We start from the raw sequence: 24,344 nt of genomic DNA on the forward strand, positions 1-24,344 counted from the left end.
GATTTTTTTGTGCATTTTGTAATGTGACATGATGAGGGTATAATCAGCCCCATTGAGGCGAAAACCGAAGGTTGATGTTGAGTTGTTGACAGTTTGTGAAGGCGATAATCATCTAATGTTTTATCTACGATAAGCTCGCATTGCCAACACACCATCGAGGACTGAAACCGCTGCTGTATTTTGAGTGATCCACTTTGTCCTAATAACAGATGTTATCTGCACCACTTGGGCCAGATCGTATCACAGTCATTACCGACAATCCTGGGTAAATGTTGGGAGTGATATGTGAGGTTAAACACGGGGGCTTGGAGAAGCTTGAACACAAGAGAGTCAAAGCACCTGACCAGGAACTAGATCTGCTTGTTTAACATGAATTATCAAAGTAAGCCAAGATCATAGATTAACTTGTTGGTTGTGGAACAATATTCACATTTGATTGTGTTTGGTTTAGACCTGCCTAAACAACATTCTAATCATTTCATCTATTTTCTTTTGGTTTTAGGTGAGCTTGGCTTGCTTGTAAAATGTATTCTGATCCTAATGTTCTGTTTATTTTGCAGAGATTCACACATTAATTTATTTGTTCCAGGTATTATCAGGCATTTGTAGAATATTGTTGATTACAAAAGTTGTAACTTTCCTCTTATTTTTATCCCCCAAGCAAACATTTCAGTTACAGTTAGGTACCTGGACATAAATGGAGCAACACAATAAAAGCTAAATTTGTCCCAGCAACCCCCAGTAGTCCTAACATAAAAACAACAATTTAGACAATCTTACAGCTCAAATAACAAACAATTTTTATAGATGAAATTTGTGTGCTTTAGGGATGTAACAATATTATCGACATCGTGTTATCGCAATAGCAAAATTGTCTCAATATTATCGTGGTCACATGATTGTATGAAATGATAGGTCTTCCAGGCCTTACTGTACATAGAGAATGTTAGAAAAAATAATAGATGTTACCTTTGGCAATTATTTAGTTTTTAATCAACAGTTATGATTAGAGTATCAAGAAAAGAGGATGCTTACAGCACGTTTACAAGTCATCATTAGGCATTTTAAATATTGCAATAAATACCGTATTGTGGACTTTATACCGAAGTATTACCGTAAAGTGAGATTTTAAAGGGGTCATATGACACGGCTAAAACGAATATTATTGTTTGTTTTAGGTGTAATGCAATGTGTATAAGGTTAAAAACGCTGTATTTTCCACATACCGTGCATGTTTGTATCTCCTCTTTGCCCCGCCTCTCTGAAACGCGCAGCTCATCGCTCTGAAAAGCGAGGTGTACTATGATTGGCGCAGTGATTGGTCGAATACTGAAAGCGTGTGATGGAAATGTGACGCCTCTTACCATATTTGGAACATCAGGTTCCAAAGCAATTGTACTGACAGGTACGCCCACCTTACTTGCGTATACATTTGGGCGGTCTTAGACAAATCATACCACCAACTGACGTAGATTTGTGGGGGTGTGGTTACACGAGGTGTTTCAGGCAGGTCTGGGTGAGCATTCGCTTTTAGATAGAATGCATCTTTTGTTCTGACACTTTATTTTTTGCAATTTTACGTGTCTAATACATGCATGGGCAACTTATAACACACCAAAGACACAGAAAAAACACACGTGTTCGCACCATATGACCCCTTTAATAGTGTTACATCCCTAATGTGGTTCAAACACACAAAAATACATCTTTCTGCTTTGAGACACTTAACATGCATGACCCTGCTTCATTCATTACAAATGCCTTACTGCCTTAAAAAAAAAAAAAACTAAAAGAAAGAGTTAAAATTCTTTTCTGTGGTAATCGGCATTATGCCACAAAGGCTGTCGATAGAGCTAAACCGGAACATTTCTTTACACCGCACCATGACCCAGTCCCTCGATCTCTCTGCAGTCTGTTTGCATTCACCCAAAACCTTGCAACAGCGCTACATCTGATCCCGAGCGGTTGTTTTTTCCTGCCACGGCACTGAAACGGCAAGTGGTGCGCTGTAGAACAATAAAGGCAGCAGAAAATAAACAACAGTACAATAAGCACAATAGCCGTGTTGGAACCTGCTGGCATTAAGGCCACAGCGTCACTGACAGCTCACCTCTGGGGGATAAACAGAACCAGGACACATTGTTTCACTCCAACCCGCCTCTATCTAAAACAACCAGGGGAAAGAAAAAATACTGTCCGAAAAATCCAGAGCATCACATGCGGCTTTCTTTTGTAGGTAAGGTTGAGCAAAGAGCAGGAAGCCTGGCTCAAGTCTCTGCAATCAATTTTACTAACAGGCAGGGACTCTGACAAGGCCCAACGCCATCTGTCTGAGCGGAGCCGTGCCCCGCGTCGTCACGCCACGCTGGCACCCGGGCAATCGCCCAAGCTGGCACCCACAAGACAAACAAGCCCCCTCAGACTAACACTCTGTTCGTCAGTCTGTCCCTCTCGCTTCCTCCCTTTGAACACGGGCGAACGCGTATGCATTGTCACATAGAGAACAAACAAAGACGGTGTCTGCTTTCGTCCTCTCAACAAACTCGCAAACGATCACACGCGAACGCATATCACTTGCGCGAGACAAAACAAAAACAATGCAGAGAGTGCGATTAAACAAAAATTGTTTAGTTCAAGACACAATGAAAAATTATTCCATTAAACCCGAGAGCTTGAAAGCGAGCGAGAGACGCTGTCAGTGGAGTTCAAAAGACATGCTACATTATTAGGACTTCATAAGGCCTGGAAACATCACAGGAGCGAGAAAAAAGAAATAAAAAATTATAAAAAAATCACACGGCATTGCTAAAGTTCCTCATCATTATGCAAATGCAGTTTTATTCCATTTTATCTCTGTCTCTTTTTCCTCTCTGGCCATATGTGCTATGGCTCATGTTGGGTCTTCAAAAGGAGCCTCTGCTCATAACAACCAGACCACATGCAAATACCCCCATCTGGGGATCAGGCAGCTTCCCCCGGACCCCCTCCTCTGCTGATCCCCTCATGCAGGTGGGGGGCTCGCATGGAGTTGAGATGTGGTTAAACGTCAGCGCTGACCCGTGTAAAAGTCCCAGTGAGCCTCAGATGGCAACCCTCGCTAGTGACCGCGGTTCACGAATAATTCGACTCCCGAGGGTGGAAACCTGCACGCTTACCTCTCCCTGTGGGACCTTATACTAAGCCAGCGAGTGCTTCTCTTAAAGAGTACAAAAGCAATCTAACGTCGAGTAGGACCCAATATCATTTGCCTCAGAGACCAACCGTTCCGACAATCATGTCTAATGAGCCTTTAAAAGTGTTTCTGAGAGTCAAATCATTCCAGACGTACGCAAGACTGGATTGTCGTTAGAAAACCGCAACATTCGATACAAAAAACATGCTTGATAGTTCCTTCATAAATCAAAATTAGCAGCTCTAATCAGAGTCAAACAACCACTTATCAGAAGGGAATGATTCATCAGTGTCAATCCCTCCTCTTTTTCATACTCTCTCGAGTAGAGGAAGTGAAATGGAAGCCGCAATAAAGACGAAATCAGCATTTGCGAGCATGTCATTGTTTGGTGACTGTCACTCAGATTGCCTACATAAATGAGTTCTGTACACCTGGCTCGTCCAATCAAACGAGACCAATTAGGAGAGAAGATTAAAACTCCAAACCTGTTATGGCAGACGTGTTCTCAACGCTAGCGCTGCCTGTCTCACAAAATCACAATCAAACTTCTCAGATCTGGGCGCACCCGTACGTACTAATACAGATTCTTTTCTGGGCTGCTTCTGTAAATTGCGGCTTTAATATGCAAGCGAGATCATTTACTGTAACTCAAGCAGATTGGGGTTACACGTAAATGCTAACCACTGATAAACAAGCACAGGTGAGCACTACAAGAATAACTGCTCATCATATACTGTAAACGTTCAATATAAAGTTCATTTTTCATCATAATGCTAATACGATACTAATACCCATTAGCCAGCCCTTAAACTAATGACGCTCATCAATTCTAATCATTTCCCATGATGACGACAGGCTTATTGAAAGATTGTGTTCGATACAAACATAAAGGGTGACACGCGATCATTCAGTCCGAGAGGAGCGATGACTTTTTCTTGTTTGTTAACTATGGAAGCCAAAACGATTGCTAATTAACATTAATCTAATTATTATACAGCACTGTATCATTTATTATCCACATACATATGGTGATCCAGCAATACAGATTACTCATCATTGCATAAATATGTATGGGTGCTTGGGCAAATGTTATTTTAACTCAATGCTTTTCTAGAAAGTTGGTTCTCTGAACCGGTGCACAAAACACACACAGGGCTAATCACGAAGAACAAATGCAATTTTTACGGCAGAGTTCCTTATATTGTCTGTCTGTTCTCTAAGCTGGCTCTTTAAAATGCAGAAAATGTGATGAACTGCACTAAATGCCTGAATATATGCTCGGTTTCAATGTTCTTCGTTATTATTTAATGAATTAGTGATGCAATGATCGATAGTAAATGTACACAAATGTCTCTATTAGTTTCGATTAGGTAAATAACATTAAGTCACAATCTATCTCAGGCTAATTTACATAAAAAGTGGTGTGCTGGTGCTAGAAAGAATGACAATGGATTCATTTAAATACTCACGGCGCAGAACTGTTTTATCGCATTTAGCACCTGGTTAGACTGGAATGCAGGTGGTTAGCGTATAAGATGCAGGGTTTTGCACTGAATTACAGCATGCAAATGCAGTGCAACTCACTATACACTGGATATATACAGTAGGACTCAATTGTAATGCACAAGGAGATCTGGAAAACACAACACAGAACAAAAAGCAAGAGCGAACCAAAAACCAGAGCTAATGCTCACGTCAAAACGAGGTCTGAAATCAATAGTAACAGATCATGTTACATGAAAATCAAATCGTGTTTCGCAGATCTCAGGAAGCCCGTCTGAGCCTGTTCTCTAAGGAAAAAGCCTTGCGTTAGAGAGAAAGAGAGAGAGAGAGAGAGAGAGAGAGAAAGAGACAGACAAAATAAGTAGACAACAAGGCGTGGACAACAATAGAGAGAGAAAGGCTATAAGAGATACAAGGACATGTAGAAATACAGAGAACCAAAGTAATGGGGGTGGGGCTGGGGTGAGACTTTCCTTCCACTAAATCATGGAATCACAGATTTTAAGACCACCATCCTTCTTTTACCCACCATATACCACTGAATTACATCATACACTTCAATCTGATCCAGGATCAAACGAGAATCGCACGGGTGCCATGGAAACACACTTCAAAGGCTTCCTGCTCCAGCAGCCGGTGTAAACCTCTGTTACTGACTGCTGCTCTTGCACCTTAAAGACGCTTCTGGGTTCTGTTGACTTGATAACAATGAGAAAACGGCTGACAACTGCCTGAGCTCAAATCTGATATTTACTGATGGAAAGACGTAATACGCCAGCAAACTGCAAAATGAAAAATGTCAACCTGTACTTTTGTTATGTACTATGATGTTTTGTATGCACAGAATTTGTGTTAGCATAGCGCATTAAATGAACGTTTCACGTTAAATAGAAGTAATCAACAAAAACTATGATAATAAACCCCAGAACATGATTTTATCTAGACCCACAAAATTAAATTAACAGTTACATGCATACAGTTGAAGTCTAGGGGCCGTTCAACTAGTATTCCCTCAATCCATTGTACTAAACATGTCATATACTATAGACTACAAATATTTTGCCATGATGTTGTAAACTAGTGCTAGACAGATATATCAGTCGGGCTGATTGGCCAAAGCTGATGATCACCCCTCAACAACTGTTAGCACCCTCTTGTGTCACTTTCAAGATCTACTGTTAAACATATCCGTACCAGCCTATAACCCCACTAGGGGTGTCAAGATATACCGATAATGGCAATAACTGTAATATTAAAAACTGATTAATGATGCAATTGTGTTGATAAACACATATCGTAAATTATAAAAATTTTTACCTTAAAGTGACAAAATAATTATTTTGAAGAATGTTAGCAACCGAATAAGGGCAGTACCCATTATTGTATAGACACAAAACCAATGCAAGTCAATATTAGGCACCGTTATTGTTTGGTTACTAGCATTCTTCAAAATATCTTCTTTTGTGTTCCGCAGAAGAAAGAAAGTCATACAGGTTTGAAATGACAATGGGGTGAGTAAATGATGACATAATTTTCATTTTTGGGTGAACTATAACTTACAGAGCCACAATGGTTACAAAGTCTTCTCTACGCCTCCCTACACTCATATTTTGAGTATAATTCAATGGCCAAAAAGAAACATACAAAATTAAACATTTACTATTTATTGATTACAATATTTTATTTATTCGAAAAAAATGTCAATAGATATTACGATAACATTGTTATCGTGAATTTATTTGGACGCAATAATTGTGAAAATCAACCACAACGACCCTAAATCATACCCATGCTTTTTCATTTTTTGGACAATTTAAATTCAAATTTAAGTAAAAAATAAACAAAAATATAAATGTATATTAAACTGTACAAATGTGTTGTTTGGTATCAATAAATGATAAATTATATCACATTAATATTATAATACCCACCCTCATGAAAACAATGCATCAGTCGAGCTGAGTAAATTACAGATTGTGGCTTTTGTAGTGAATACAATGCACTGTATGTGCTCAGTATGAATCATTAGAATTCATATAGCCATAAGTCTCTCCGATGTGCTGTGTAATACCCTGTCAAGATGACACTACTCAATCATCAGACGATTGACAAACGAGAGGTGTAGTGACAGGCTGAAACATTAGCGCAGCTCTTGGTACGTCAGTTTGTGGTTTTATGGATGGATTAGAGGTATCATATATATTGCACGCTGTATTGATGGAGGCTAACAATGGCTGCTGTGTCAAATATCCCGTGAAATGCATGTGAAATATTGCATCTGTCATTTGCTCAGCCTGAGAGATGGTCGACGTTCGACACGTTGTCTGGGGATGAGGAACTGATTGGTTTACGGTTGCAATCGGCTACCGAATCAGTCACGGGCTGCAGGTATATCTGTATATCTAAAAAGGGAGAGGGTACAATGCGGCATTCACTGTCTTTCCCTCGAATCTGGAGGTTTGGTAACAAAGGCCAAAGCAAATCATAAAACACCATCACTTCCTGCACAAAGGATCCCAAGTCAGCAGTAGAAAAGGAGAATTTTCATAACCAAAGGCCAAACTGCTTTAGGGGACCCATGGTGTCATTTCTGCTAGGAGCCACAGACGCACAGAACGCGTGTGAACTTCACATATTGCTTTTCATCTAGCTTAAACGGAATGACGCGCCGAGCACTCCGCCCGACCCCCCTTCCCTACCTGTCAATCATTCCACCGGCAGCGTGCAAAACCCTCCACCGGCCCTGCTTGTCACCCTGTCACTCAAATCCCACCGCAAAAATAAATAGGGGGCAGGAACCGGTGCTGTACGGTAGACAGCTGGAGGGGGAGGGTGTGGGGACAAGTGCCTTTTTAAATTCATTTTCTCCTCCGTTTCTCAATAAGGGATTTCTGTGTAATCTCCCTGAGGTGAGACTCATATTTTAATTAGGTCTACCTCTGCTTAACAGTTTCCCACCCTGCCTGATCAGAGAACGTGCCCACCCACTGGTGCTAGGAAGGCTGTCAGCCTGACTCAATTTCAAATCAAACTGTATCAAATCAAGGATGCCACCAGTCTTTGTTTTTTTTCGCTCCCCAAATGCGGCCCTGCGATCACACCAAAGAAATAAGCTAGTTTGTTTCTTGCTAGTGTTAAAAAACCCTCTATTGATCTATTTCAGAAGTGGATAATGACACGTCACATACGTGAGACCCAAACGCTTATGTACAAACAGAAGGTCATGCATTCATTTGCCGTACGATTTCCTCTGCAAAACACAGAGCCGGTCACACGCAGCGCTGACATTTTTCATTTTGCTTCATAAACGGTTCCCCTAATATCCAACACGTTTGTTAGACACACCCCATGTACCCCGCATGGAATCAACAGGAGGTCGAGTTTTACGAAGCATGTTAAAACGCTGACGTGAGAAGACTATGGTATGATTCACAGCTAAAATGTTAACATGAGCTCTAACCGAGATGTCCAGAGGGATAACTGCATAGTAATTAAGCACAACAGCACTAATGGAGAAAAAATCTGAAGAGGATAGGTGCGAAAAGTGGTATTATGGAAGCGTTGCCGTGGTAATGGAGATTAAATTGGGCAGAGGCGAATTTGGGAGGTGAACGCTTAAAACCGCAGCTGCTGCGAGGGGGTTTGCGCTTATGAGAGTGACGGTATAAATGAATTACAGGAAGAACGTCTCGTACGTCTCCGGCGGAATTTAGTAATGGCCGAATGAAATTGATGCTTGACTATCCTGCTTAGTCTGTGAATTCTCTTTTTTTTACTTTGTTTTCTGTCTTATTGTTTTATGACCCTGGCAGCTGCTGTGAGAGCAGTTTGGCTTCAGCAAAGAAGCTGTTTACGATCAGCACGCTGTTGTCTGAGCAGATGTCAAAGCACAGAATTATGTGGAGACCAAAAGCTCCATTAGTTGGAGTTTTTAATTAGCACACTTGTGTGAGAGGGTCATTAAGAATGATTTGCTGTTGTGATTGAGGGCGTGCTGATGGGCGAGACGCAGACCCTGCTGAGCTTGCTTCTGACCCCAAACGCATAGATCTACCTTTTGGCCAAAACAAAGCCATATTGGCAAAATAAGAACAAAACACCCAGATTAAACAGATTCAAACTGACAAACCAGCGTAGACCAGCATGGTGGTCTAAGCTGGTCTTCTCTGCAACAAGGTTTAAAGCTCCTACCGTTTTCTGGGTGTTCCATCTCTCCAATACTGCCGTCTGGGGTGGTCCGTTCATAGTGGTCCTCAGGCAGGGCGAGCGGGCCGATGCGGGGCCCCGAGGAGCTCTTACTGCTGGGGGTCTCGGACTCCTCCAGGCCGCTGTCGTAGTAACTCTGCTGGGAGGAGTCCTGTTGATCCTGCACCGGATTGGCGGTGGAAAATGTCACCCTGCGATGCGGGAGCTGGAATCGAGAGAAGAAAAAGAAGGGCCTTCAGTCACACAACAATCTAATTATAACTTAGGCCCCAAATCTAGGCTAATTGACCACTAAATTTGTAATATCACACTTCAGCAGACGGGCATTTTCAATATGTAATTTCCAGAGGGGAGACTAATGAGGAAACGTTTTGTTCAAGTTGAGGGGAAACTTTTAAGTGGGAATCACATATTAGGGGCATCTTTTGGTAGAAGGGAAGACATATCCTCTGATATTACTGCTCAGGTGACCACGTTGTTTTTCACAAGGCCAATGAGGGCAAACACTCTTGCTGAAATACAGAGACGCAGAGCTCATAAAACAGTGGAAATCACAGATCCTGCAGAAAAGCCTTCATTCCCAATTCTGTGTGAGCTCACAGCTCACAGACTGCAGGGAGGGATCGATAGCGCCAGGCTGCACACACACATACAGACACGCACACACACACACGCACACACACACACGCACGCACGCGCACGCACACACATATACACACACACACACACACACACACACGCACACACACACACACACACAGACAGGCAAACAGGACCATTTTAGAGCAGGAATTAAAGCCATTAAGAGAGCAATTTCAGTTCATATAAAAAGCCCATTAACAAGGCCATTTAAAACATATAGAGAGGCCATTAACGCTACGTACTTCGCCATCCCAAACTCATAAGGCTTGCTTTTTCCTTCTAATTCTCAGCATGTTTATTTATGAGCTAATTTATCAATTTGTTTGCACTTAATTTCCTCGACTTTTGCTAAAATATACGTCCAGACCTTTTAAAAAAGCCTAACAATGTTAATCCATATGTTGTCACACAAAATATTTCAATGTGTAACTTTTAAAACCAGCTTCCCAGGTCAGAAGAAATAGTTCTACAGTTGGGCTGCATGACATTGAACAACCTTGATAAAAAAATGCAATATACAATATAAAACACAATACTGCTTTATGTTTGTAAAATCAATTTAAATTACATAAAAATATATTCAAAACTTAAAAGAATTATATAACAAGCAAACATATTACATTTTTTCTGGGAAAAGAAAGCATTGTTACAAGTTCCAACAATAAAACAGACAATGTTGTTGGAAACTATTGCGATATGCACATTTGCGATACAGGACTCTACGGTAACTCATTTTTTTTAGGAGCACTTGTGCTCCTTAATTACAAAAATTAGGAGTACATTCACAATTCAGGAGCACAAACAAAAAAATAGAAACATTAATTTGGCACCGTATAGCATGCACAAAGTACGGGAAAGCATGATAAACATTAGCTTATTGCAGGGCTCTAGACTAACACTTGAGAGAGGTGGCACTGGTGCTACCAAGTTATTCAGTTGGTGGCACCAGCCCTTCATTTGATTGATTATTAAATCTATAATACGCAAAAATTATATATTGATCAGTTTGGCAGTCGCACCGGTGCGACCATTAAGAAAAACTTGTCGCACTGTCAGGAAAAATAGTCGCAAAATGCGACCATTTAGTCGCAGTCTAGAGCCCTGTTATTGGTTATTATTGATTGGACCAAGGGGGTTGTTGAATGCTTCACTGTGATTGGCTAGTGAACATTCTAAGGGGTACTTTGTTTTTGAGGAAGTGCACACCTATAAAGTAGTTCCAGATCTGTCAACCACATTACAGTTTCATATCACTGCACCGAGTTTAACTCAATAACGTTATTATACTGCAGCTACTTGTCCATAACAGAATACAGACAAACATAAACATGCAGGGAATCATTAAAATATATTAAATATACATATGCCTAATAATAACATTTGATTTGAGATTTACAAACGATGAAATCACATTGCACATTAGTCTCGTGTGAACTTTGTGTCTTGCCTTTGTTACATTCAGCTCTCAAACTGCAACAAAAGAGGGAGATCAGACGCAGCATTTTAATAAATTGTTTCTGTAATAACTCGTTGGGAATATTTATCATATATAGTGGGCGGTCCGTCCATTGACTACTCCGCTTTTCGACTCCAGCTCTCACAGTATGTGGTTCCCAAATTATCATTTGGGGAAGGTCACTTGGCTGTTACGGTGCATTACACTTAAAACAGTTTATTCCTATGACAAACATTTCACTTGTTTATTGGTTTACGCATTTTTGTGCTTGGACACTGGATGCACAAGCAAGCACTGCTAGTGCTTCATACGGCTCTCTGTCTTCCGCAAATATAACTAACGAGTGTTAGCAATGGGAGATGGTGAGAAAGCGGCGCATCCTGTGTTTTCCACGAGTTTTAGATGTTAATACCCCTTATAAAATACACAAAGTGGTGGGGACATGTCCCACCCGCAAATTACGCCTATGCAACCAACCATTTATTTATTAGCACCAAAAGCAACATCATATAAATAAAGAAAGCAAGTTGGGCTCAGCTGTCAAAACGCCAGGCGATCGCTCAAAGCCACGCCACACAGAAACATTTATCCTGTGTCCAACAAGTGTCAGTTATGCCAGACACACACCCCTGCAAACGACACCTGATGAAATACTCACGCACACTCGCACAGCCTCAGACTAAGGACATCACCTCAGAACCAAAAATAAAAAGCAAAGCACCAAATGGCACGAAAGCACATTTGGGAGTCGTAGTTTCTTTTTTGTATTTAAACGGGTTATGAGTTTAGATGGGGTCAGTCGCACCAGTGCGCCTAGTTATTTTTTCACGGTCGCACAGACTAATTTACAGTCGCACATGCGACTGAAATGGTCGCAGTGTAGAGCCCAGCGATATATCGATAATTGTGCTGCCTTACTGTCTATGATCAACTATAATCTGTATCACATTATACAATTAACAATAAACAGTATTTTAATGCTGTTTACGTTAATTATATAATGTGGTAATCACAGAATGTACAAGCCGCATTTAAGAAGATTGCCTGACTGAATCACAAACTGAAAAACAGCAATAATTAGCTATTTTTATATTTAATATCACAATATTTATTTAGCTGAAAAATAAAATAATCAGTAATTTTTGTACTAATTTAATAAAAATCCAAACATAAATTGATTTGCTCAAATAAATCAGCTTCTCAACACTACTTGAGAGACATTTTAAAAGAGCGTGTTCAATTATTCTCATTGATTGGTCTAGCTGGTAGCCTTAGATAACCATGGTGATGCTGACTGACCTAAGAAGATTTTTTGGTAAAGCTACAGTAGTCAAGAATCACTATGCCAACATCTCATACAGGGACCAACATCCAAAACACAACATTTGTGTTTTGATCAGCCATGCTCTTTTCTCACCAGGGAAGTTAGTAGCAGCAGTACTTTTAGTAGTTCTTCCCCAACACTGCTCTTTATTCTCTCACGCTCATATGAGCTGTAGGCCTGCTTGCCATGTGCTCCCCTGTGCCTTGGTATTTACGGTTAGTGAGGAACTGAAGTTAGTAGAGGAACAATCTCACTGCACAGTAATTACATCGACTTCCTTAGCAAACTCAAACATGGACTCACAGCATGAGTCCCTCTGTTGTCTATCAAAGCTTTCACACAAAATGTGAGTGTAAAAGCGAGACAAAGATACAGATGGGAGATCATGAGTTTTTTCTTGGGGCAAAAAACTTTTGATGTATTTCTTTATTTTACATTTTCTTATTAATTTGTAGCCTTTGATGTGCAATGACCCACGTGCATAACATCTTCGGGTGGCAGACATTTTAGTCATTGTTTGATCTTTCGTGAAACGTGCTTATCGTACTTTGTAGAAAATGCAAATGGTGCCGCTTGATCGCTGTAAAGTGATGTGGTGATTACAAGACTACGTGTAGTATGCAAATTGTAGTGTTTGATCTACGGAAAGGGACTTGGAGAAGAAAAATCCTCAAATACAGTTTTATTAGTGAAAGCACATTACTATGGTTATGAGATTTTAATCGCTAATATTATTGCTATCCCAGGTACCATCCTGGGGTAATGGGATTGTCAGCGATGGGAATTGTGGTTCAAAGCAGACACGTTACTATTTAAACCTAAGAGAGGCGTTTAGTTGTTTAAATATGGATTCTTGCTTAAACTGCTCCTACAGGCATTGCTTAAGAGTCAGCACTTTTTTTTGCCCGGAGCGCTGGAAGCTGCAGCTCTGCAGATAGTCTCAGCACTGAATCCAGCCTCTGTCTTCCTCCAGGGGGAGTACTGGAGAGCTGACATATCTGTGTAGGGGGGGGTAGTGGTGGGGGTGGCAAGGAGGCAGCACCAAGATAAAAGACCCTGGCTCTGGATGTAAGAGGGGCAGCCTCTAGCCACTGTGGGTTCTGCACTGATGCTTGGGTTAAAGCATTCCCTGATTAGAATCGACCTGCATGGATTTTGATGACTGCGGATTGGGTAAGTGGAGCCGCTTCTCAAAATGAGGATTGGATTGGAGAAAGACGGTCTTGTAATGAAGCAACTTTCAACCGGTAAAAATAGTCTTGGATTGGGGACAGTTTTGGACTGGAAAACGAGTCTTGGATTGAAGAGACAGACTTGGACCGGACAGATAGTCTTGGACATGTACAGAGAATCTTGGATTGAAGAGAGTCTTGGACTGGATACTGGGACTTAGATCGAGGAGAAAGACACTGTTGAGAGAGCTGAACTAGAAAGAGTCGGTGCTAATCTGCTGTCTCTGGGAAAGAAATGGAGGACTGTAGAAGGGTTACTGGGGCTGGCAATAAAATTGGACTTGGAGCCAAAGGAAGGTTCAATTATGTGCCACAAAAAAGGACTGGACAAAGTAGAGTGGAACGAGATATCAGAAAATAGACAATGGGGCCCTGAAGGAATTTGAGCAGGAACAATAAATGGTGAAACTAGAAGAAAGCGACGAGGAAATAAATGGAAACTGGGTGCTGTGCTTAGATTAGAAAAGATTATAACAATTTCTGGGCTGAGGTGAAAAGGAGCAATAATAAAAACACGCTATATTAAATGCAAGGGTATTTCACACTTGACAGAAATAAAGGTCCACAGATATTGCAGCAGACAGTTTTAGAATGAAATCTTATGAACTGAGACAGTACGAGAAAATGGCGTGCGCGACACCGGGCTGCTGTGCCTCCGAGCGAGTAATGGAGTGCTGCCTGATATCTGTCTATTCACCATGCACGAGGTGTGGTTTGAGGTGAAATACTCCACAAATGGATAGGCGATACAAGGGCTGGTTTAAGCTGCAGGCGGAGTGGCGAGGCCCGAGCTTTTCCTAACAGTGATTCATTCAGCCCATTACTCCTGCATACTGTCATACCAAATGGCGTGAACTATGAGATTTGTCATTAGAAGTGGCAGCTCGATCCCCTGCACTCCGTGTACGGCCAATGCGGGCTTTTACTGTGTCAATGCTGCTGCAGCCCCAAACCTTGTACCAGTTTGAAACAGACTGCTTTAGGAGTGCAGCTTTCTAGGCAAGGAGAAAGATATGTATTGACTGAGAAACTCTCACGTCTCTTAGACACGGAGGGAGTTTGTATCTACCCAGCTCTGCGGGTGCAATTAGCCTGTAGCGAATGCTAAACAGGTCTGACAATAGCTTTCTGCTGCCGTCTCTCATTTCAATCATGAGCTTCTTCTCGTTTCATGTCTTCACTTTTTCCTCGCTTTCATGACCCCCCCCAGTCCATTCTTCCCCATCTTCTCCGTTTATCCCTTTCTGTGTCTCCTTGATAAGTCTAGACTCTTTGAAGACCCTAGTGTCACAATGCTTCCCTCCAAGCTATTGCACCTACAAAACCCGAGAAACTCTGGGAGAAGGAAGAGGAATGAGACAAGGAGGTGAGAGTCAGATGGGAAAATAAGAACGAATCCGTATGTGCCTCTGCCCCCTACTCTCCTCAGCTCTCACATTTTATGCTGGCTGCCTCTCTTCCGAGGTGCACTTCTTCATTGTCATGTTTGTTTGCGCAGCTCATTTTTCCTCTGCTCTACATGCCTTCTAAAGCAGCGGCTCATTGATCCTCGCACACGCCCGCAGCCCTGCAGCCTGAACGCTCGCTCAGATCCCCTTTAACTAAAGCATGGTGTGCAAGAGTTCACCCACTGACTTTAACCAAGCGAGAGCGCCGAGGTTCACACTACATCTCCTACTCAGTGTGGGTGCACGAGGGCAGGAAGGATCTCTAAATTAACCGTAGGACAGAAGCTGAAAAAGCAACCTTCAACATCTACCACATAATACATCACAACAGACCCTTGCAGATACTGTACAAATAGTTGGTTTAAAAGCCGAAAAACTTTTAAAAAATGCTAGAAGGCAAATAAAAACCGAAATCCTTTACTTTAACCAGGTCCCTGGGGTTCTCTGAGTGTACTTGAGGGGGTCCGTGGAGAATGTGAAGTCATTTCTTGTGATTTGCTGTTTTCTACATAAATTCATTCTACATAATGTGAAGAACATTCTGTGAAAATATAACCTTGATATATAACCGTTAATATTGACTAATGCTATGTCAGAAATTGGAATCAATGTTGAGAAAGCCAACTTCCAGTTGTTTTTGTGGAAAATAATATGACGTAGTATCAATAAACATTTATTTTATTTATCATATTGTTAATCAAAATTTGAGTACTGCATCTCGAAATCTATCATTTCATATTTACAGCCCACCATTTACACAACACACATGACCACTTTTGTCATTTTTATGGCTATGACTAATTTGATGCTCCTAATGTTGGACTTAGATAGATGGGAATTTAGCCTAGATTTCACAGACGAGGTCACTTATAAATCAAATAATTTTCATGACATTATTTTAATGGACCCAAGCTAATGATCTGTTAAGCATTATGTGATGTTTATGAATAAAACTGATTCTAAAGTATTACAAATGTAGCTCTTATACAGTACAGCAATCTCTCGGTCTGTAAAGGTTAAAAATTAGACCCCTGGTCTAATATAAACTGATAATGGAATTCATGTTTATGATAAATACAAGACAGATAACATGGTGTACAGCTATCAGATAGCACAGCTGTCTATTCTGTTCCCTCAGAATTTGTGTTTAGACTAGGAAAACACATACTAGCTGAACCTGCAATTATGCGTTGGCGTGTAGCCTACTTGTTAGACCGCGATGGCTGTCGTGGTTGACCTTGCTGTGAACCTACAACCTTTCAAACTCTTCAGCTTTTTGTCCATCAGCGGGACAAGAAGCAAAACAAACACCCTAATCGACACTCCCTATAACACCTCTCCATCTCACCTCTTCTCTCTTCTCACAAACTAAATTCAAACCCATCTCTCCTCCTAGTCCGTTCACACCCTCTAAATTTTACCTTTCTCTCCTCCCTATTCTCACCTGGCATCTGTCACTCCCTCTCTGGCTCCCTCCGCATCTCTCCCCCACCCCACCTCTCTGAAACTAGTCCGCCATTGGGATTTGGAGGAAATTGAATTGAATTATGAAGGAATTTCTCTGCAGTTCGATTGGCATCATTTCCCCCCTCACAATAGAACGTCATTCTCATATCTCTTCGTGAGAGAGAATGAAAATAGGCCGGGGCGCCATTCTCTCTCTCTCATCCTTTTAAATTGAATTTTTCATATCAGAGGGCACCCGAGACATCTGCCGATTCTTTTAAGACTGGGGAGAAAAACCTATTTCATAACATATGAGAGGTAGGCTATATAACTGTGATTCTCAATGTGAAAACCTGACTTCCTGCAATGAGTGTCTGAATCCTTCACGGCATACCATAAAATAATAACACAGGTTCTATTTTATAACATTAGACGGTGAAGCCATATCAGTGCTGCGTAAGTGTTGAGATTTTTTAATATTACAGTTCAATCTGAATGGATCAGACTCTCATCTCTGCAATAAGGCCTTTTCCCTGAGGGATGTACTTTTCAATCCCCACTGCAAGTGTTTGCACTTGGCGGTAGGCAAACTCTAAGGCGCAGTGTCCTAAATTTCATTTCATTTGTGTGGTGCTCCGAAAGGCCTTGTTTTGAAAATATTGAGCGACGGGAGGGCAGCCGGAAGGTGGAGTGGAAAGGAGAGAGAGAAAAGCACTTGAGAAATTAATCCTCAGTAGTATGCACTCCCAAGTGGACACATTTTTCATCCTAAAACCTCCATTTTCAGAGTTAATATCCCTAAAGCGTCTGGCTGGAAAGCATGCATGGAGCTCAGCCTCAAATTGCTTTAAGGACCTGATACATACAGTATAATGGGATTGTGGGGCAAGATGACAAAGCTCTCAAGCGTGCACGAGACTTTAGTAACTCCCTCCAGAATTGTTTTTTGTATCACTATTAAAAGGCTATGATGTGATGCTAGATAGTTCTCCATTGACAGTTCCCCCTTAAAAAAATGATATTACTAACAACAGTTACTCCACAAGACAGACAATCTGTTTTATCCCTGCTTTCTTATTTAAAAGACTGAGATGACTACCCACACTTTGAATTTCCTCAATGTATAAATCGAGGGAGAGAGTGTATTAAAAAATAATGTTTAATTAGAAACTAGAGAGCTCTTTCATCTCCAGCACAGAGTGTTCTGCCATGGCCGCGGAACTAGGATGAATCTCCTCTATTGATCCATCCGAGTGGACCCATGGTTTGGCAGCAGCCTAACTATGTTCAACCAGGCATAAAAATGACGCTTAGAAATATATTTATCTGTATATATATTTAAAAAAAATTCAAAGGTATTTAAATACAAAATAGTCCCATCCCATCACTAAACTAGATTATATAGAATTCTAGGTAGTCATCATGTAAACGTTAGCATACCTTGTCATTGCTGCTGGTCACAGCGATCTTGCTAACTAGCTTCCTGAAAGCAGCCCAATGACCCTCAAAACCCGCCCAAAAGGAATGAAAACTAGCCCAATTATTTTCCGGTGTCAAATTAAAGTTAACAACTGCCAAAAGACGTTTCTATTGCACAGTATTGTATTGTACAGTATATATTTTTTGTTCTGTTGAACTCAAAAGATGTTTTGGGGGATTTAGGAAAGCAAACAATTCTGGGTCACCTTTGACTACCATTATATTATTTTCTGCTATGGTAGTCAATGATGCCAAAGAATTTTCAGTTGCTAACATTCTACCAAATATCTTTGTGTTCAACCGAACAAAGAAATGTATACAGGTTTGGAACAACTAGAGGGTGAGTAATCCATAACAGAATTTTCATTTTTGGGTGGAGTGTCCCTTTAAAAAAGATCCCATGTGTGCTCGAGGCCACGCACGGAAATGGATGAGAAACGTTTTTTCTCTTCGTAAGACATGCGAAAACTTGCTTAAGAAATAAGCATGGTTAAATTTATTGCATATGTATAATGTGTACAAGCTCCTCAATGTTTTAGTCGTTCTAGACTGCGTGAAAGCGCTCTTCAAACGTGATATTTGGCAGCCGGAAGAATCAACTGTTGTACACTCACACTTCATTGTGCAAGGTGACATGCACCTTAGTACGAAACATTGGTAAAAACATCATTCGGATGCATTTTCTAATACCACCGCTATATTTTCCTCTTTGGTTGAGCTGAGCTCCCGCGTCCCTCCCTGTACTGTTGCCTGCCTGTCAGACGCTCGTTCCCCACACTTTCGAGAACGGGTCCCGGAGTTGCCAGGTATTCATCTTGAGTATGAATACACATTAAGAATCTCATCAATTAACATTTATCCTTAGAATATAAATAAACATTTGGCGGCCGCAGTACATTATGAAAGTAGCCCCAAAACCCGCAACTCCATAATTATTCCTGCAACTGCATTTTCAAAATAGCCCAATTGTGCTGGAAAACCGCGACCCTGGCAACACTGGCACTAGGGCTTACAGCGAACCGGGCGGGGCCAATAGCCTCGGACCTCAGAGGCTGAAATCATGCCGCGTTACAATACAAAATCTAAAGTTCCACCAGCCAGAGGGAGATGAATGACACCTCACACGCGCGTCTATTCATGAACAGGAAGTAGAACTTACTTGCGGCATATTTTATTTTTAATGTCTCGCGGGCGAAAGGTTTGTTGTAACGCAAGCGTTACTGAACATGTACCGAGTAAAATATTACTGAAATTTGATTAGTAATGCCTTACACTACTTCGTTGCAGCAAAATGTAATATGTTACTGTAATACATTACTTTTGTAATGCATTACTCCCAACACTGTGGGTGACTACAACCATGGCTACAGCTGGGCCTACAAGTGAACCGAGGGAGGGAGAGAGAGAGTTTAGTCTCTAAAGTAGAAAACATAGCTGAATAAAACCGACTGCCGTAAGCCAGAAACAAACTATCTTGAAGCCTGGTAATCAGAAAGCATTGATCCGACATTTCCAATTAAGTGAGGATGCATGTAGAGTTGAAGAGTCTGTGATTATGCATTCATGCATGTGCGTGCGAGGCAAAGTGTTTGTCGGTGCTTAGTGTGGTGTGATAATGGCTTAAAAGTCAAGGCTCGCTCTCGCTCTTCACCTCCTCTCTCACGCTCTTTGTTTTCGTGCATTATTTTAAACCAAAGTTCTGCATTGTGCTCTGTTAGTACGTGGCAGGGGTTAATGTACTCTTGACTGAATCTGCGCCCACAATATTGAGCAGAAAAGTCAAATGCTGATCATTCATAAAAATCTACTTAAAAAACGGGGCAGTTTGGCTACGATAGCGGACTGGATAGGTCACATTTGCTACACATTAGTTAAATTCTATAGTATTGCGCCAAGCTGCTTGGCAACCATACGGGCCTACATTTAGGATAATGAACTACATTGCTTGGCAGAAGAATTGTTTAGCGTGTTTTTTTACTAAATTGGCATCTTTTATCAAACTGCTGTTATCATCATTTTATACTCTGTGCTGTCTAAACACTCCTTACCTGGAAAAATAACTTATGGAAAGCTTATGGATTACTGCTTTAATATCATAGCTAATTCAGTGGTTACTGAAGAACCCCCAACAGTATACATTTTTCCCTAATCAAACACACCTAATTTAACTCATCAACTTATGAGCAGAGCGCTACAAGACTGAAACGGGTGAGTCAGATAAGGGAAGATGTGTACTGTTCTTAGGGAACACGGTTAGGAATTAAAGGGTTCTTCCACACTAGACTGAATCAATTATTTCTTTTTTAATCTTGCTTTGTGCACAGGGATATTGTCATGTTGGAATAGAAAAGAGCCACGACCAAACTGTTGCTTTAAAATTACAAGCATAATGCTCTAGAATATTGTTATGTTGTAGCATTAAGATTAGTGCTTAATGCATATAATGCACAGAAAATGACTAAAGTAGTCAAACCTGTTCATTAGAAGGGGGCATCCTAATACTTTTGTCCATATAGTGTATTTCCCTACAAAGTGCTGAAAATGTGAGAAAATGTGCGATTTTGTATGGACCCAAACATGATTTTTTCATCGGTTACTTACTGCCTAAACCCTGTGTAAATCAGAGATTGAATTGTACCGCCCTTCACAGTTTGACCTTCTGGAGACCAGTGTGTTTTTTGTTTTGCAGAGCCATTCAACCCCAAAACCGATTTTTCTTTCTTTTCGATTTTTGTTCAAGGATGGCCCATCGTTTCTCATAGAAATCAAAGAGTGAGTCAGCTAGCTGGGGATTAGGCTGGCAGACGGTGAGGGAGACGAGATCTCTCTGAGCTGGAACTGTAGATTCAAATCTGCATTTAGTTTTACTTGAGTATTATTGCAGCCAATCAGGGAGCGTGGATTTGAGGTCTTATCTTTCCTGGCCTTTAAAGGGGTATTTTTAGGTCAGTGGGCTAATCGTGAGCCAGAGGTGATCGGAGTCTGCAGTCAGCCCTGACCTCCATTACACTACTGCGGGACATTTAAAGAGAGAAAGACAGTGAGAAAGACACAGAAATGCCCGTTAGTACCATGTTAAAGCAACTCAGTCCAGTGCATCCTGACCACAGACTCCAGGCTGCGAGCGGTGGGTCGCCCTTAGCCTAAATGTAACATAGCACATCCATGGCTAACACTTCAGGGATCCTATTTTTGGTGCAACAATCACCTCAACTACACAGACAGCTTTCAACTTTTCTAAAACGTGCACTGATCCTCACAGCCCAGCTGTACCCAGGATAGATGCTCACAATTGGCTTAGGAAAAAAAGAACAAAAACAGAAAAAAGGACCTGACACATGGTCTCGATCCCTGCGGATACATGGAGGCCTTGCCATATTTTCCAGTCTGAAAACCTGGGCAACGCTATGTGTGTTATAACCACTTCCAGCCAGTACAGATCAGAAATTAAAGGAACAGTTCACCCAAAAATAACAGTTTTTACGCTCCCATGTTGTGTCAACCCTGAATTTTGTGTAGAGTGCCCAAGCTGCTGTTTTGCTCTCATGCAATAAAATGAATGGGAAAATGGGACAGTCAAGCTCCAAAAGTTACGGATAGTCTATATCAGTGGTTCTAAACTGGGGGCCCCGAGGTGGATCCGGGGGGCACAGTTTTTGTGGCATTCATAAAATATAGAAATTTATCATGAATTTTATTTAATAAAACATCAGAAAAATAAGACCACCAACGAAAAGAATTGACGTTCCAGCATTGTATTAATGAATATGTTTTTGGTTTAATTAAAATTGTACGTTTACGATTATAAAGAAATAAAGAAAAGTATTTATTTGGGGGGCCACAAAGCAATGCACCCTACACAAAGGGGGTCTTACAACAAAAAAGTTTGGGAACCACTGGTCTACACAGTTGCACTATTTCAGACTGCCATAGCTTTTACTGAGGAACAGACAGAAAATGTTTGTCTCTTCAAATGATACCTTCACTGTTAAAAAATGTAATTTTACAGGTAATGGTCTGTATTATTTTACAGAATTTTTCCTTTTTTCCATTAAAAAGTTAATGCCTGTTATTTTACAGATTTTTGCTGTACTAAAAAATACTACTTATTAAATTATGGTTAATTTCCTGTAATTTTAAATTACAGAAATATTATGTTTTTTTAAAAGCAATTTATAGTATTTTTACAATTCCCAAAATGCAATGAAGTAAAAATTTACGGATTTTCTCTGTAAAAAAATATGTAAAATTGCAACTGCTTTGTAATTAAATGCAGTTGAAGGTCATTATATATTTAGGGTATTTTAGAGGTCAACTGGTAATTCTACAGACACAAATGTAATTTATTTTGACATTTATTTTTGTTCTCACCTAAACAACATACATCTTTGCATTTTGACAACTTAAATATAGTAAACTGTAGTAAAACTGCTAGATCCTATTACGTTTTTGAAACTTTGCCTAACATATTAAATATTAAAATAAAGTATTTACGTGTGCAACGGTTATCGATTCACTATAGCTAATACAACATACAGTATTTTAACAATTTGTAATAATTTCTGTAATATATTACAGTATATTGTCTGTGAAACCGAGCCTAAATACCTTAGGTCACTTTTCTTGTCAAGTATATCGATTTAAGAAGTTTTAGATATTTTTAATAAAAACAAGACAAAACTGCTGCTTAGTAAGAATGGCACTTTTTGCAGTGTAGGTAAAAATGATCTAATGTTTTCCCTATACATTTTGTTTTAATTTCATAGCAATACTCTAACATTATATCTTAATTTTCTTGTTGATGTTTTGTATGTCTATCTGTGGAACTTGTGCTTTGTATGTGTAAATGTTAATACAAACAATTTATTTTTAATATTTTATTTTCAGGTTCTAGGGATCTAATGCTTGTGATAATCTACAGCAGATGACCATGACAATCCAGGTATGGAAAAAACTGGACTGTTTATAATCTAAAATCTACCTTGTACGTGTGAATGTAATACAAATTTATTTTAAATATTTTATTTTCAGGTTCTGGGGATCTAATGCTTGTGCTAATCTACTGCAGATGACCATGACAATCCAGTTATGGAAAAAACTGGACTGTTTATAATCTAAAATCTACATTGCCAAAGACAGACAAGTAATTTGATTCCATAGGATTGCTTTGACAGTGGCAATAAATTAAATTTGATCTACACGGTATCATTTTCCTATAATATTCATTATTAATAATTTGTGTTGTCCTTGTGGGTCCACTGTGACTGTGCAAGATGTGTTACTGCAAAAGTAACTCTTGGGAGGTTTTGCTATAAGAATGTAAACTGAATATAGTGTATAATGTACATAGAGATTTGCAGTCAGTCTAAGTATTTTGCTGCGACGTTGATATCTGAAAATAAGTTTACCTGATGCCGTCTAAAATGTATGTTTTTCTTTCTTCAGCAGATAACTTCAGGATTTATAGAAGGCATATAATGACAGTGAGCGGGACCAAAACTCTGACAATCTAAGTCACCTATAGGTAGCATAAGTAATCTATATGACTCAAGTTGCTCAAATAATGTCTAGATATGTAACGAATACCTTGCATGTACAGAGCTATGTTCTGAATCTGATATACTCCGCTTGTATTCCCACTGTCAGATGAACATTTTAAAAAATAAATATTTTTGCATTTCCCCAGAATGTCTTTTTCTGTTTCATTGAAGGTACAAAATAAAGTACTGTTTTTAATATTGCGTATTTATTTACATGTAAAGAATTTAACAGGAAATTATTGTAGGCCTGTGACCTGATAGATTCAAATAACTGCTAATTACTTTTAATTAACAGTATTGTAGGTTTTAAATGTAGCTACTTTTGGTGTATTTTAATAATATATATCTTTATTATAACTGGTAAATGTACAGACATTTGGTTTTTATTAGTAGTTTCTTAGTTATTATACATTTAAAATGTTTTTTAAAAGTAAATTCCTTTGTAGATTGACAGAGAAGCTTATTAAAATTACTTAAAAATTCCTAAATTTACAGAGATTACCCTGAAAAGAATTTGCTTTTTAATGTATTTGGATATAATTTATCTGTTTTTACACAGTTTAATGAGCAATTATCAACAGTGCTATATTGTAATTTAACCAATTTTTACCGTAAAATTGGCTCTGTATTTTTACAGTTCATTTCATGTAATTTTGTGAAACAGTTCTTTTCCGTAATTTTACGGAAAATGTCTGGAAACTCTGCTGCCAGACTTTTTACCGTTTTTTTACAGATTTTTTTTAACAGTAGCTCTCCCATCTCATTTGCGTAATTCAAATATGGCACATCAAAAACGCATGTCATGTTTGCCATCAACTACATCAGATCACTTCTTGAGTGTCTTGTCATTGATATTAAAGTTGGCAGGGTGCGTCTTGATGCGGCATATTGCAATT

The 24,344-nt window shown here is 39.8% G+C and overlaps 1 protein-coding gene across 1 annotated transcript in view; it reads right to left on the bottom strand.

Annotated features, from left to right (window-relative positions):
* Positions 1-24,344, bottom strand: part of pcdh1a (protocadherin 1a) — a 76,561-nt gene that overhangs the window by 11,377 nt on the left and 40,840 nt on the right. The window contains exon 4 of the mRNA XM_057321093.1: positions 8,867-9,086. Coding sequence (XP_057177076.1) covers positions 8,867-9,086 — 220 coding nt within the window. The remainder of the gene's footprint in view (positions 1-8,866; positions 9,087-24,344) is intronic.

This window comes from Triplophysa rosa, linkage group LG22 (genome assembly GCF_024868665.1).
Source record: "Triplophysa rosa linkage group LG22, Trosa_1v2, whole genome shotgun sequence".
Lineage (NCBI taxonomy): Eukaryota > Metazoa > Chordata > Actinopteri > Cypriniformes > Nemacheilidae > Triplophysa > Triplophysa rosa.